The 13,937-nt window shown below is 37.8% G+C and overlaps 3 protein-coding genes across 4 annotated transcripts; all 3 read left to right on the forward strand.

Moving 5' to 3' along the window:
* Positions 1-1,695: 1,695 nt before the first annotated feature.
* Positions 1,696-6,057, forward strand: LOC112165477 (rab3 GTPase-activating protein non-catalytic subunit). The gene is made up of 8 exons (XM_024301999.2): positions 1,696-2,056; positions 2,300-2,434; positions 2,725-2,907; positions 3,144-3,205; positions 3,313-3,470; positions 4,438-4,586; positions 4,694-4,837; positions 5,779-6,057. The coding sequence occupies exons 1-8, from the start codon at positions 1,712-1,714 to the stop codon at positions 5,953-5,955; spliced, it is 1,353 nt and encodes a 450-aa protein (XP_024157767.1). The 5' UTR covers positions 1,696-1,711; the 3' UTR covers positions 5,956-6,057.
* Positions 6,058-6,590: 533 nt separating this feature from the next.
* On the forward strand, positions 6,591-9,431 carry LOC112165476 (peptide-N4-(N-acetyl-beta-glucosaminyl)asparagine amidase A). The gene is made up of 2 exons (XM_040505563.1): positions 6,591-8,566; positions 9,200-9,431. The coding sequence occupies exon 1, from the start codon at positions 6,663-6,665 to the stop codon at positions 8,442-8,444; it is 1,782 nt and encodes a 593-aa protein (XP_040361497.1). The 5' UTR covers positions 6,591-6,662; the 3' UTR covers positions 8,445-8,566; positions 9,200-9,431.
* An 842-nt stretch (positions 9,432-10,273) lies between these two features.
* On the forward strand, positions 10,274-13,216 carry LOC112167698 (peptide-N4-(N-acetyl-beta-glucosaminyl)asparagine amidase A). 2 transcript variants are annotated; one of them, XR_005799283.1, is made up of 2 exons: positions 10,274-12,273; positions 12,477-13,216. XR_005799283.1 is itself a non-coding variant. In XM_040505562.1 (1 exon), the coding sequence occupies exon 1, from the start codon at positions 10,362-10,364 to the stop codon at positions 12,165-12,167; it is 1,806 nt and encodes a 601-aa protein (XP_040361496.1). In that variant the 5' UTR covers positions 10,274-10,361; the 3' UTR covers positions 12,168-12,421. The 2 variants fall into 2 exon arrangements, 1 of the variants encoding a protein (XP_040361496.1); XM_040505562.1 differs by lacking the exon at positions 12,477-13,216 and having other exon boundaries at positions 10,274-12,421.
* The last annotated feature ends 721 nt before the right edge of the window (positions 13,217-13,937 follow it).

Genomic DNA, 13,937 nt, shown 5'->3' on the forward strand with positions numbered 1-13,937 from the left:
TGAACATGATGGAGATGGTCCAGGAAGACAAGAAATGGAGGTGTTAAGAAATTAATGCAATTGCACAAAGTCTAATGAATGCATCTACTTAGCATTTAGTTGCAAATTTCAAGTGACTTTAATATATTTTGTGTAATGGTTCACATTGAACTATGGTCAGAAAATTAATCCAAATATTCTAGATGAGATTTTATGTAATAGTAAAACATAATATGCATATTGAAGGGTTTAAAGTAAATATTTTATTATGTCCAACCAAGGGTACAAGAATAATACATGAGAATAAAATTTATTTGGTATGGTTACATAATCAAAAAACAAAATTATGTATTTTAGTAGCATATCTTAGCATGTATGACCATTTTGGTAATTATACCCAGTCAAAGCACTTTTGCCTTGCAATTTACCAAACACCTAGAAATTGCTTTTGGACCTCACAGCACTTTTAAAAACAGTTTACCAAACACCTCAGCTGCTTCTCCTCACAGCAAGTTCGGAAGTGCTTCCTCTCACAGCAAGTTCGGAAGTGCTTCCTCTCACAGCACAGCAATCCCAAACTAAGCCTAGATTGGATAGGAGATGCTAACTCCAAACCAATCTTGCGTTTGTGTACTCAAAAACGGATAATTAAAAGATTAAAAAAAATATAAAAATACAGAGCCATGTCATCTTCATCTTCTACCTCTGCAAGCTTCGCTCTCAACTTAGCCATGGCTGCCTTAGTCAGTTCCTCCCTCATGATCGTTTCTGCCTTCTACATCCACAAACGCACCGTCAGCCCAGTCATCAACTGCCTCATTGAGATTCGCTGCAAGCTGCCGTCTCGCTTCGCCACAGAAGAGGACGCCGACGAAAGAAGAATACACCGAAAAAGACGATAAAGAGCAGTAACAAGGGTTTAGGTTCAGATCGCGAGACCGTTATTGATCGGAAAACGTCGCCATCCAGGTCCATGGACGAGAAATCGATTTCCTCTTACAGAATCTCATTCTCGCTGCCCAATCCAAATAACAGAAGAGGCGGTTTCATCGAGGAGACCAAGTTTGATCCGCTCTCTTATTATCAAGCTCCTACTTTTTCTTCTTCAGCAGACAGGCTCAATTTGTTTTCTCGGTGAGGTCGAAGAAAAAAGGCGTTCTGCTTTTTTGATCATATCCAGATGGATAAGATTCATCTTACCTTCTCAGCAAGATTTAATATGAAGATCTAACATAATTAAAATTTTCTGGTTACTTAATATCCGGACGTCCAAACACAACTCCTCATTAGATAGGAGATAATTAATCTTGTCCAAGTATCATCTCCAGGCAAACAAATGCGGCCGTGGTGCTTAAATCTCAAATTATAATCAGCCTCAAGAGAACATACCGAGCAATGCCAAGAGCTTCGACTACAACTATGTGTTGAACAATAATGTTCACATAGTCAATTATTGATCAAGAATATCTTGTTGAACTATCTTTAGACGTAAATTCAACAATAAATATAATTTATATTCAACGATAATTAAACTTAATTTTCATGGTCAGTTAGTTAGTCAATGATCAAGTGAATACTATTTAAACATGTACTAACTAGAAAAGAGTGCAAGAACATTCAAAACGCAGCGTTTTGTTTAAAAAAGTTGAAACGTTGCCGTTTCGAAGAAGGCTTTTTTAGTTATATGTCTTTGCTTTCTTCTTCTTAATCTTCATCTCCGATCCGATCAAAAATGGCGAGGCGGGTTCACACGACGGAGGTGGGCTGCATAGCGTGCGAGGAGCTCGGCGAGCTCGGCGCCGGAAAGGAGGGGTGGCTCGTGGACACTCCGAACCTCCTCTGCGCCATCGACACTCACTGCATCGCGCTCGCGAACCGGTCCGTGATTGTGGTACTCGGGTGGGCCGAGCCCGACGGGAGCCGGGTCAAAATCCGACCCGAATTGTCGCCGATTGAGGCCGAGTTCGTGACGGCGATTGAGTGGCTGGTGTTTGATGAGATGCGGGTCGTTGTGGCCGGGACTTCTGCTGGCTATCTCCTCTTTTACTCTTTGGCTGGACATTTGATCCATAAACAGGTAAAAAGTAAATAGCTTTTCACCATTATGGATTATTTACTATTGGAAAGAGTTTAGCTTTGGTATAAATGTTATTGAATTTCACTATGCATTGAAGAGTTTTGATTAGATTTTTACATGATGGGTGAATCTAAAGTTATTAGATTTGGCATTGGTGATTATATCTGGGATTAGTTGCTGAACTTGAATTATGTTATTGTTTCAAATCTGAAGCAACTGGTGATTGATTTTGTTTGCTTACAGATGGTATATCCAGCTAGGATCATACGGTTGAGGGTCCGAGGAACGAAGAGAGATTTGAGCCACGATACATCCTCGGAGGAGGTTTGTGTTGTTATGCCAGGCATTCTCGCCCGTTTTGATGGTTCGGATATTCAGGTATGAGTAGCATCTTTTTATCTTGCTACAAATGAGAGTTTTAGCTGCAATGCCATCTTTTGAGCACAAATTGTGTTATTCTTGCTCTTTGGTTTTGCATTTGTGAGCTTAATATAGCGGGAGGATGAGTAGTTCTGGTTTTCTGTTGTGGCATAAAGAAATAAATAAGACAGCATATGATGGTTACTGTCGGAGTCTCAGGTGTCATTTGGTTTTCAGATTTGCTTCTAGCCTTAAGAGGCTTAATTTGTATGGTTTCTAATAGTATGCTTAATGTGCTTGGAATGTAGAATAAGCTGCAGCAGTGGTTTCAAGAAACACAGTCTCATTTTTGGGATCGAAATCGGAGGTCTGATGATTTGGGAAATTCTTATGGAAAATTACCTTACCAATTATGGAGTGTCAGTAAGTATGGTAGTTGTGCTGATGCAGCAATCACTGGCATAATGCCTCCGCCACTGATGGAAATCCAGGTATTCACTTCTCCAGTAGTCTTCCTTATGGAATAAGGTTCTCTTGAGTTGACCAGCAGGAATATATTTACAGAAATACAGCTCTACATACTTGCAAGTTTTCCTTATTGCCATGTTTGTCTAATATTCTTGGAGTTTTGCTGACAGTAATGGTTATGGTGCCTTTTCTATTATTCACGGAAACTTTCTGAATAGTTATTCTGGATTTGAATTCAGCTGCTTTTATTGTTGGGCAGTCAAGTGAACATTATTTCTGTGGAATCACTGTTGGAGAGGATGCGGTAATTTCAGCCTTCAGGTTAGTTTTATCGAATGATTTCCCAGTTGATGTAATTACTTCTCATGTTTTTCTATGTTATTACTCTTGGTAGATTTATTTACTATATTTTGGTTCGTCATGTAAAGACTTTCGGAAGATAAAAATAGATCTTTCGTGGGAGCTATCTTGTCTAAAGTTGTGCCTGCAACATTTTCAACAATAGCCTCATTCTCAAAACTGATATGGCGAAGTGAACAGACTTCACCTAAGAAATTAGATGAGACACCTCAACCATTTGCTCGAGGTGAGAATAATCAACTTCTGTTATTAACTTGAAGTTCAATAATTTTGTTGTCCGAGTATATTTAATAAATTTCATTTACCGAATATAGGAATGAAGGAAGAAACAGATTGTTGAATCACATGCTGATTGATATTTTGTTGTTTCTTTATCTTATCTCAATACTTTGTCCGGACATTGATGGGATTGCATTTATGTCCGTTATTTCTGTGGATATAGTTTCGTATTCGTATCATAGGAAACTAGATATGATAGTATGATGAAACTATGCCTATAAAAGAATAGTGCAATCGAGCCAGACAAAAAAAAAAAAAAACAAAAACAAAAACAAATAATAATAAAGCAAGTGATTAGGAAAGGATTACACACTTTTGACTTATGTGTAAGTTTTCAAACATCTGGAAAACAGAAACCATTTGACTATTTGAGCTTTCTAAACTCACCGTCCCATTAAAGTGAAATAAGATTCATTTATATGACATCTCTAGAAACAATATTTTGTTCAAGGTTTGTAAGGAAGCAAAGAGTGAAAAGATGAAAGCTACTTAAAAACAATTAAAAGATTGTTCATGTCAGAGTAACAGTAACAGTAAGAGGAAGGTGGTTGAACTTGTTGTGTTGTTTCAACCAGGCCCCTCTACAGCCTACAGTTGGTATCACAACAGCTACCCCATTTTGACGCATATCTGGGAAGCATATGTATTTTAAGAGATGTTAATGTAATTAATTCCCTGCTGTTATAAACAGAGTTTGTGGGAAACTTAGGTTTAAAGTAAGATGTTATGCTGATCTGTTCAGAGATTATGAAACAACTGGTTAATACTCTTTGATTTGAGTGAATTTCCTGAAAACTGTGGGTGCTTCACCTTATCTATTCTGTCCAAGCATTTTGAATCCTTCTCACCAATCATTTTTCAACTTCATGTAAAATCCTGTTGGTTCTAATGATGTGCATTTTGATTTGTGACAGCTTCTCCATTGACATGTTTGAAGGACTTCCCAAGAAAGGGTGAGAAGCTTACCTTATCACCTAGTGGCACATTGGCTGCAATTACAGATTCACTTGGTCGCATATTGCTTTTAGACACTCAAGCACTTGTCATAGTGCGACTGTGGAAGGTTTTCATCTTGAATCCTTAGATTGAAATCTTTTTTTTTGTTTCTTTTCTTCTCTTCTCATTTTGATATAATTGGGTTCCCTGATGGTGGTATAATTCAATCTGCAGGGATATCGGGATGCTAGTTGCCTATTCACGGAGATGCTGGTCAATAAAAACACTGCAGCTTCTAGTTCCCGTTATTATGAACCTACCAAGAGTGATTACTGCCTGTGTTTGGTCATTCATGCCCCTAGAAAAGGAATTATTGAGGTACATTGTTTTACCATTTTCCTGTTCAAAAGTAATTCCTCTTCCCAACATTCCAGTAGTCCAAGATCCCTTTTGTCTCTTAGTTGCATCTCTTCTAGTTTTTTCTACAACAATCAGATTGCAAATTATTTTCTCCACATTCCAAAAACAACTCAAGGTATGTGGTGAAAACTTGATAGCAAGGCATCTGGTTTGCAATGTTAGAATCAGAACTGGGAGCACTAGTGTACAACTGCCTACAATGTTTATACTTAATTTTAATCTGTGGAATAGAAATGTGTTGATCACATAATATATGAATAAGAGATATCACATGCTATTCAAGACTTGGTGAGTGAAAGTAGGATCCAGGAAGCATATTCAAACTGATATACATGGTTTCCAAATTGTCCTTAGAAGTTAAAGGACTGGCACTAGGCATCATTCTTTTGTTTAAAATTTGAGGAAAAGCAATTAAAGTGAATTCAAAAGTGAATGGCTCATTCAATAAGCTACTACTTGACATAAACCGGAAGGCATTTGGTTCGTGACGTTAAAATCAAAGCTGATGGTACTCATGAGAATGAATGATCACTGATTGCTTCTACGGAATTTCTTGTATAAAACTTGTGATAAACAAGAGTAATGGAGAGCTTGGAAGCACCGTATATGCTAGTGATAATCAAATGCCTGCTTTTATATCTACTTGTAAGTTGCTACACAAGAAAAAGTCATTTTAAATATTTAAGAATGCTTTCAACTTGGCATTACTCATTCTAGTTTATGACTTAGATGATCGGGATGAGTTTTGAAATATACGTGAAATGCTGGATGACACCTTGATGGAGAACTATCATTAGTTGCAATGAGATAAACAAAGTTCAGATTAGAGTAAGATTAAGCAACTGTGTTTAACTTCGAACTGATGGGATCTGCTTTCTTCTGTTGTGTTTATCTTGTAGATTTGGCAGATGAGAACTGGACCAAGGCTTCGAAGTTTTGTGTGTGCCAAAGGTAGCAAGATACTGCAACCTACTTACAGATTTGGATCGTCAGTAGCCTCTCCTTATGTTCCTCTGGAGGTTTTCTTGTTGAACGGCGACTCTGGTCAGATATCAGTTTTAAATCGAACTCTTTAATTAAGTGTAAATTAAGAATATTTGTAAATCTTGTTACTTAATGAAATGTTCATATTTCTGATGCAACGCAATTCACTGCCATTGATACCTCATTTTGTTCAATCAATGATTATAGACTGGAAAACCCCGAGGATTCTTTTCTTTTTTGACATATGCATTAATTGAAAGGAGAAGAAACTTCAACATGAAGACGACGGAAAAACAGGTAGATACAGGGAAAGAAAAGAGTAGTTTGCTTTTGAGGAAGAAGTAGATTGACTACTAAATCTAACCAAAAGCCTTTGCAAAATTGATTCAGGTACTTCGTACTGGAATTGCTAAAAGGCAACAAAAAGCAATTGCAGGAGGATGAAATCCATTCATCATGAACTTGCTAGTTTTGAAAAGTATTTCCCAATTTATTCATTGACAAATTTGATATCCATATGGACCATATCAAAACCCAGATACTATAACAGTGAACAGTTATTCATTTTAATCATTGCCACAGGGCACAGGCCCACAGGTGACAGAGGTTTTCGCAATAAATAGCTACATTTAATTTGAATATATTTATCCAGAAAAACTACAATTAATAATTTAACATTAGGTTCCATCCCAGCTCAGCATTGTTTTTCACCCCATAAAAACTGAATAAAACAGAATAGAGCATCCCTCAAATACTCATTGATACAAAGTAGACCCCCAACAACAACTCAACCATTACCATGGCTTCTCTGTTGCATCTCCTCTTCTTCCTCTTCCTTCAACCTCTCTTCTCCATTGCCAATGTCCACAAACTCAACCAACTCAGATCAGAGCTCATCTCCCAACCAACACCTCTAAATGACACCCCACCAACCCTTTACTTTGAAGTAACCAAACCCATTAAACTACCCAAAACCAAGCCTTGTTCCCAGCTCATTCTCCAGCATGACTTTGCCTACACTTATAGAAAAGCCCCAGTCTTTGCTAACTACCACCCTCCCTCAAATTGCCCATCTCAGAATTTCTCCAAGATTGTTCTTGAATGGAAAGCTACAAGCAAAGGAAGGCAATTTGACCGCATTTTTGGGGTTTGGCTCTCTGGGGTTGAGCTTCTCAGGAGCTGCACCGCAGAGCCGAGGCCTAATGGGATTGTTTGGAGTGTTGAGAAGGACATCACCAGGTACTTTTCATTACTCCAGAAGAATCAGACACTTGCTGTTTATCTTGGCAATTTGATTGATAAAACCTATACTGGGGTTTACCATGTCAATGTTAGTATTCATTTTTATCCTGCTGAAGAGAACTTGATTGATCATGACCAAAAGTTGGCATCTTGGGCGGATTTGATTCTGCCCATTTCTAGAAATTTGCCTTTGAAGGATGGGTTGTGGTTTGAAATTGAGAATTCAACTGATACCAAGTTGAAGGAATTTGAGATTCCTCGAAATGCTTATAGGGCTGTGTTGGAAGTGTATGTTTCCTTTCATGAGAATGATGAATCCTGGTATGCAAATCCTACTAATGAGTACATTGCTGCAAACAACCTTAGCGTGCCCGGAAATGGACCCTTTAGGGAGGTTGTGGTCAGTATAGATGGTCATGTTGTTGGTGCTGTGTGGCCTTTTACAGTGATATTCACAGGAGGGGTCAATCCTCTCCTGTGGCGACCCATTACTGCAATTGGCTCATACGATCTTCCTTCTTATGACATCGAAATCACACCGTTTTTAGGGAACATATTGGATGGGAAGAGCCACAAGATTGGCTTTAATGTTACAAATGCCTTGAATGTTTGGTACATAGATGCAAATTTGCATATTTGGTTGGACAAACAGAGCAGAAGAACTGAGGGACAGCTTGTGAAGCACACAAGCTTGCCCCTTGTTATTTCACTGGTGTCAGATTTCAAGGGTTTAAATGGCACATTTATCACAAGGGTGAGCAGGTCTGTCTCATCAACTGGGTGGGTGAAGTCATCGAATGGGAATATTACAACCCAGTCAATTCAAAAATTTTACTACAGTAATACAATGGTCATGGGGAATAATGGTGATGTGCAGATAGTGAACCAGAACATCCATTTCAATGACACTGTTCATATCATGTCGCCTTCCTCCATCGTTCACTCACTCTCATCACACAAAACATTTCCCCTTTACTTGTACACTGACTACTTGGAACAAAAAAATAATACATATTTATTGGTGACAAATGTCAGTCTGGGAGTTATTGAGAAGAAAACTGCAAGTGCTGGTTCTCGATTCATGAAGAGCTCTCTCAGAAATTTGCAGAATGCAGAGGGTCATATGGTTGTAAAAGATAATTTGGTAGTCAGTGGAGTCGGGAATACACAGCAAATGTACAGATATCATGGTGGAAAATTCTGTTACTTTAGGAATATAAGCAGCTCAAACTACACCATACTTTATGATAAGGTTGAGAATACATGCAACAACAAACCAAAGTCTAACTGGGATTTTGGTTTGAGAAGACTGTGGCCTTTTGGTGCTGGATTTATTTGAAAACAATGAGGAAGTTTAGCTTATTCATCTTGATGCATCTTGTTGTGCTACATAAAAGTACTCCTTTGCTAAGATTTTGAAGAGGGTGCCTCCATCTGTATGTCGGTACCTCAGATTCAAATGTGAGTATATTGTATTCCATTTGATTTTATGGATATTGTTCCCTAGAAAATTAAAAGTCAGTCTAGTTTTGTTTTACGTGGAACTGAATAATTTATGAAAAGTGGTTCAGGTGAATCTCGACTAATATCAATAATAATGCAAGTTTATGCAAGAAATTACAAACCATTGATTGTAGGAGCTAGCTACTTTGTGCAGAATCAAATTGCTTGACTGTAATCTGATCCTGGTATAGAAATCTAATACCATCTAATACCTATTGGTTATCCTTTATCTTTGAGTTCAACTATTAAACCTTAAACAAGATAGGACACAGGAGAATCATTAGACTTATAATATATACATGTAATGCCAGGACATGCAAAGGATTAATTTTCTAATCATCAATGCTAAATGTTTCATATTTGGGTTTCCCAGATCAACAATTTTCGTTCTGTGTTCAATCGAAAAAAATATCTTTACTTCTCTATAATATTGCAATTTTGTGATTGGGATTATCAAATATGCCAGCCTATTTCTTCTGAGTTATATCATGTTTATCATTCATTACATTGCATAAGTATCATTGTGCTTTGAAGGATTGATTCATTTGAACATGGTTGTAAATAACTCTTTTAAATTCACATTGTTTTCAGTTTGCTGGCTGCTTTTGCTTAAAGGTTTATCTCCAATAAAGATCGACAGACACCCTACAACTATCTGTAATCTATTCAAATGTTTAAGAATGCTTTAAGTTTTTTGTTACAATATTGGCATATCACTCGCTCTAGTGTATAACTGATGATTTCATTGATGTGGAAGAGTGTTTGAGTAGACTAAAATCAATGATGGATGGCACCTAGATGGAGAATTATCATCATCATCTAGTAAAGAGGGAATAAAGTTCAAATTAAAGTAAGATTGAGAAATTGTTTAGCTTTTAACCAATGAGATCTTTGTTTTGCTTTTGTTTTTACTTTTTACCTTCACAAATTAGACAGATGATCGATTTGTTAGGCGATTTTAAAGTTTTACGTGCGCCAAATCTCCATTGTCTTTTGCACATGGCAAACCCAACAACTACTACTTTTGACAAATTCGGTTACTCCAACCTATATATCAATTCTGATACGAGTGACATGAATGGCAAAAGACCATTCTCACAATATGTCAAATTTGTCAGTCTTGTATTCACTATCTTTTCTCTTTTTATTATTGGCTCTCTTTTTTTCTCATTTCTTCTCATCTTCTTCGTTCCCCAAATCCAGACCAAAGCAAAATCAAGAACATCTAGACCTAAAATCAGATTCACTACTCACTCTTCTTCTCCCTCTATTCTTCTTCACAGTGGACAGAGACAATTGGACCATTACCAAACGCCTTTATAAGATTTGGTTCAGGTACTTAATACTGGGTGACTCTAAAGAGGAACTAGGAGCAATTTCAGGATGCAAATGAAAATCTATATATCAAGCACTTACTAGTTTTGGAAACTATTTCCAATACCAAGACCATTACAGTCAATCATTATAATCAGTACCACATGTGACTAGTAGTAGCAATGAGTAGCTATCCAAACTAGAATTTTTTTCCACAAAGAAAAGTAAGATTTACCCAGAAAAAATTTACAATGAAGTCACTTTCCTTCAAAGGTAATGAATACAAGAATTTAGGATCACCCCAGCTCAGCATTGTTTACCACTCCAAACAACTCAATAATAAAACAGGACAAGGTATCCCCAAGGCCCCAATGTAGGAGCTGATATAACAAAGTAACCCACCAAAGCAATCACAAGTTCACAACTCTAACTACTAGTCATGGCTACTCTATTGCCTCTCCTCTTCCTCCTCCTCCTCCAACCTCTCTTCTCCATTGCCAATGTCCACAAACTCAACCAACTCAGATCAGAGCTCATCTCCCAATCCACTTCTCTCAATGCCACCTCACCCACCCTTTACTTTGAAGTAACCCAACCCATTCCAGTACCCCCAACCAAGCCTTGTTCTGAGCTCATTCTCCAACATGACTTTGCCTACACTTATGGCAAACCACCAGTCTTTGCTAACTACTCCCCTCCCTCAAATTGCCCATCTCAGAACTTCTCCAAGATTGTTCTTGAATGGAACGCTACAAGCAAAGGAAGACAATATGACCGAATTTTTGGGGTTTGGCTTTCTGGGGTTGAGCTTCTTAGGAGCTGCACAGCCGAGCCAAGGACCAATGGGATTGTCTGGAGTGTTGAGAAGGACATCACCAGGTACTATTCTTTGCTCCAAAAGAACCAGACACTCGCTGTTTATCTTGGCAATTTGGTTGATTCAACATATACTGGAGTTTACCATGTGAACATAAGTTTTCATTTTTATCCTGCTGAGGCGAGTTTGCATAGTTATGATCAAAATGTGGGGGATTTGGCATCTGGGCACCATTCTTGGGCCGATTTGATTCTGCCCATCTCAAGAAATCTGCCTTTGACTGATGGGTTGTGGTTTGAAGTTGAGAATTCAACTGATACCGAGTCGAAGGAATTTGAGATTCCTCGAAATGCTTATAGGGCTGTGTTGGAGGTTTATGTTTCATTTCATGAGAATGATGAGTTTTGGTATTCCAATCCTACTAATGAGTACATTGCTGCCAACAACCTTACTGGCACGCCCGGAAATGGGCCTTTTAGGGAGGTTGTGGTGAGCTTAGATGGTGTGCTTGTTGGTGCTGTATGGCCTTTTACTGTGGTTTACACTGGAGGGGTCAATCCTCTTCTGTGGAGACCCATTACCGGCATTGGCTCATTCGATCTACCTTCTTATGATATCGAAATCACACCGTTTTTAGGGAACATTTTGGATGGGAAGAGCCACAAGATTGGGTTTAATGTTACCAATGCCTTGAATGTATGGTACATCGATGCAAATTTGCATATTTGGTTGGACAAACAGAGCACAAGAACTCAAGCACAGCTTGTGAAGCATGCTAGCTTGCCCCTTATTGTTTCAGTGGTGTCGGATTTTGTGGGTTTAAATGGCACATTTGTGACAAGGGTTAGCAGGTCAGTCTCATCAACTGGGTGGGTGAAGTCCTCTAATGGGAATATCACAACCCAGTCAATTCAAGATTTTTCCTACCTTAATACAATGGTCATGGGGCATGATGGCAATTTGCAGACAGTGGACCAGACCATAAATTTCAATGATACCGTTCTTGTTAAGCTGCCGTCTTCCTATGTTCATTCACTGAAATCAAACAAAACATTTCTCCTTTCCTTGTACACTGACTTGTTGGAACAAGAAGATGGAACTTATTTATATGTGACAAACGTTGATTTGGGATTCATTGAGAAGAAATCTGCAAGCGGTGGTTCAAGACTCTTGGAGAGCTCTCTCAGTAATTTGCAGAATGCAGAGGGTAATATGGTTGTAAAAAACAATTTGGTAGTTAGCGGAGTGGGGAATACACAGGAACTGTACAGATATCATGGTGGCAAATTCTGTTACTTCAGAAATGTCAGTAGCTCAAACTACACCATACTTTATGATGAAGTGGAGAATACATGCCACAACAAAGCCAAGTCTAATTTTGATTTTGTTTTGAGAAGACTGGGGCCTTTTGGTACTGGATTTATTTGAAGCTTAGCTCAGCTTTATTCTTCATGTTGGATCTTCTTGTGCTAACATGAAAGGACTCAGTTGGTAACTCTGAAGAGGATTCCTGTATGGTACCTCAAATAAAAATGTAAGTATTCTGACTATTCTCTGTTCGGTTTAATTTTGTGGGTATCTGAATGAAAAGTGATTCCGGTTTGTTTTGCAAGTGGTGAATTATACCCTTTATATCAGAACTAAGATAATCAAATTGGTTTCACCAGGCATTGAATGATTTAGAATAAGTGGATCAAGGGAACTTGTACTATCTCAATGTAATCCATTTTTTTGCAGGAAAATACCACTGATTATAGGATCTTACTATTCTGGTTGTTTGGCATGGGTTCGCTTTACTTTTGATCTGAACTCTGTATAGAAATCTATTACTTAATGGCAATCCTGTATCGTTGAGTTAAACTATTAAACCTTATAATTCGACTTGCAATACACATTTGAGGCCAAGCCGAGCAAAGGACTAATTTGCTGCTTTATCTATATTAAGGTTTCGTATTTCGAATGAAACTAAATTATAGGAAACTCTGAGATATGGTCACAAAGTTGAATCCATAGCTCTCTAGTTGTAGTGGGGCAGTTGCGGCGCATGCCCCAGAGTGCTTCTGCTGACAGTGTAGCATTGATGAACAGCATCACTCTTAGATCCTCTCTGCACCAAATTTCGTAGCTTGGATTAATCTGTGAAGTAGTTGCTGTTGTTGATGATTCTGCTTCATCGTCGTTCTGGACTCGAACGAATTTCTCAGGGCACTCGAGTGAACCATCCAAGTAGCCGAGGAGATTGTAAGCCTCGAGTATGGTGACGATTACGTACCTCCAAGCGAAGAAGTTTTCATTTTCCAATTTGGAGGGTACGAGATTGTGTACACTCGAAAGCAAATCAGGCAATTCGGAGCTTGATGATGATGAGGAATTAGGAGCAGCCATGGTTACTATTAGTACGTACCTGATGGAACTTGCAGGACCTTAATTAGTTGGACATGCAGGAATCATAGAATGAATATATGAACTTGCAGGACCTCAACTTGATTTGATCCAAGTTGGTTTCCTTCTCGGATTATTACTTCGAGTTATGTCTATCCTCGTAGTCCAAACTCAAAACTTAAGAGTTGGGTTGGTCTGAAAGTTTAATGATTTTTTCACTCTAGGACTTCGTTAATGTCTCTGGAGTGAGAGGCGTCAAGATCACATTACAAAATTGACAACAACATTTATTTAGGGGGGTGTATTGTATATAGAATTAGTAGAACTTTTAAAGAAATCTATGGAATTTAAAAGTCTGGGTGTATTCAATATAGACTTTTAACAGTCCATGAAAGTCTTGAAGTATTCAATTAAGATTTTTAAAGACTTCATGAATTCCACCAAAATCTAGGGGTATTCAATGAGGACTTTTAAAAATGAATAAAAGTATAGAGATATTCAAAATATCATTCATACTTATGGAATTAGAAAATCATGGATAATCATGGACTTTGTAGTGTTAACTATACATACCAAACTCCAATAATTTTCCAGCCTCCAGACCAAAGATTTCAAAAAGTCTATCAAAGTTTCCTCTTCAAAAAAAAAAAAAAAAAAAAAGGTCTATCAAAGTTCTTATCTCTACGCACGAAGAAGTTTGTCCTTCATCATCTCTCTTTCTTAATTTTTTGTCTTTTCTCTAATCTTTTATGATATCAACCTTTTTTGAAACCCAACATGTTCATTGTAGTTGTTGAATGTGATTTTTATTTTTAT

This window comes from Rosa chinensis, chromosome 5 (assembly GCF_002994745.2).
Source record: "Rosa chinensis cultivar Old Blush chromosome 5, RchiOBHm-V2, whole genome shotgun sequence".
Taxonomy (NCBI): Eukaryota; Viridiplantae; Streptophyta; class Magnoliopsida; order Rosales; family Rosaceae; genus Rosa; species Rosa chinensis.

Bases quoted from the DNA above. Each gene is read 5' to 3' on its own strand.
- LOC112165477 (XM_024301999.2), top strand. From the start codon at position 1,712: ATGGCGAGGCGGGTTCACACGACGGAGGTGGGCTGCATAGCGTGCGAG. The intron at 2,908-3,143 runs GTATTCACTTCT...ATTGTTGGGCAG, and splicing joins CGCCACTGATGGAAATCCAG to TCAAGTGAACATTATTTCTG. The intron at 4,587-4,693 runs GTTTTCATCTTG...TTCAATCTGCAG, and splicing joins TCATAGTGCGACTGTGGAAG to GGATATCGGGATGCTAGTTG.
- LOC112165476 (XM_040505563.1), top strand. From the start codon at position 6,663: ATGGCTTCTCTGTTGCATCTCCTCTTCTTCCTCTTCCTTCAACCTCTC.
- LOC112167698 (XM_040505562.1), top strand. From the start codon at position 10,362: ATGGCTACTCTATTGCCTCTCCTCTTCCTCCTCCTCCTCCAACCTCTC.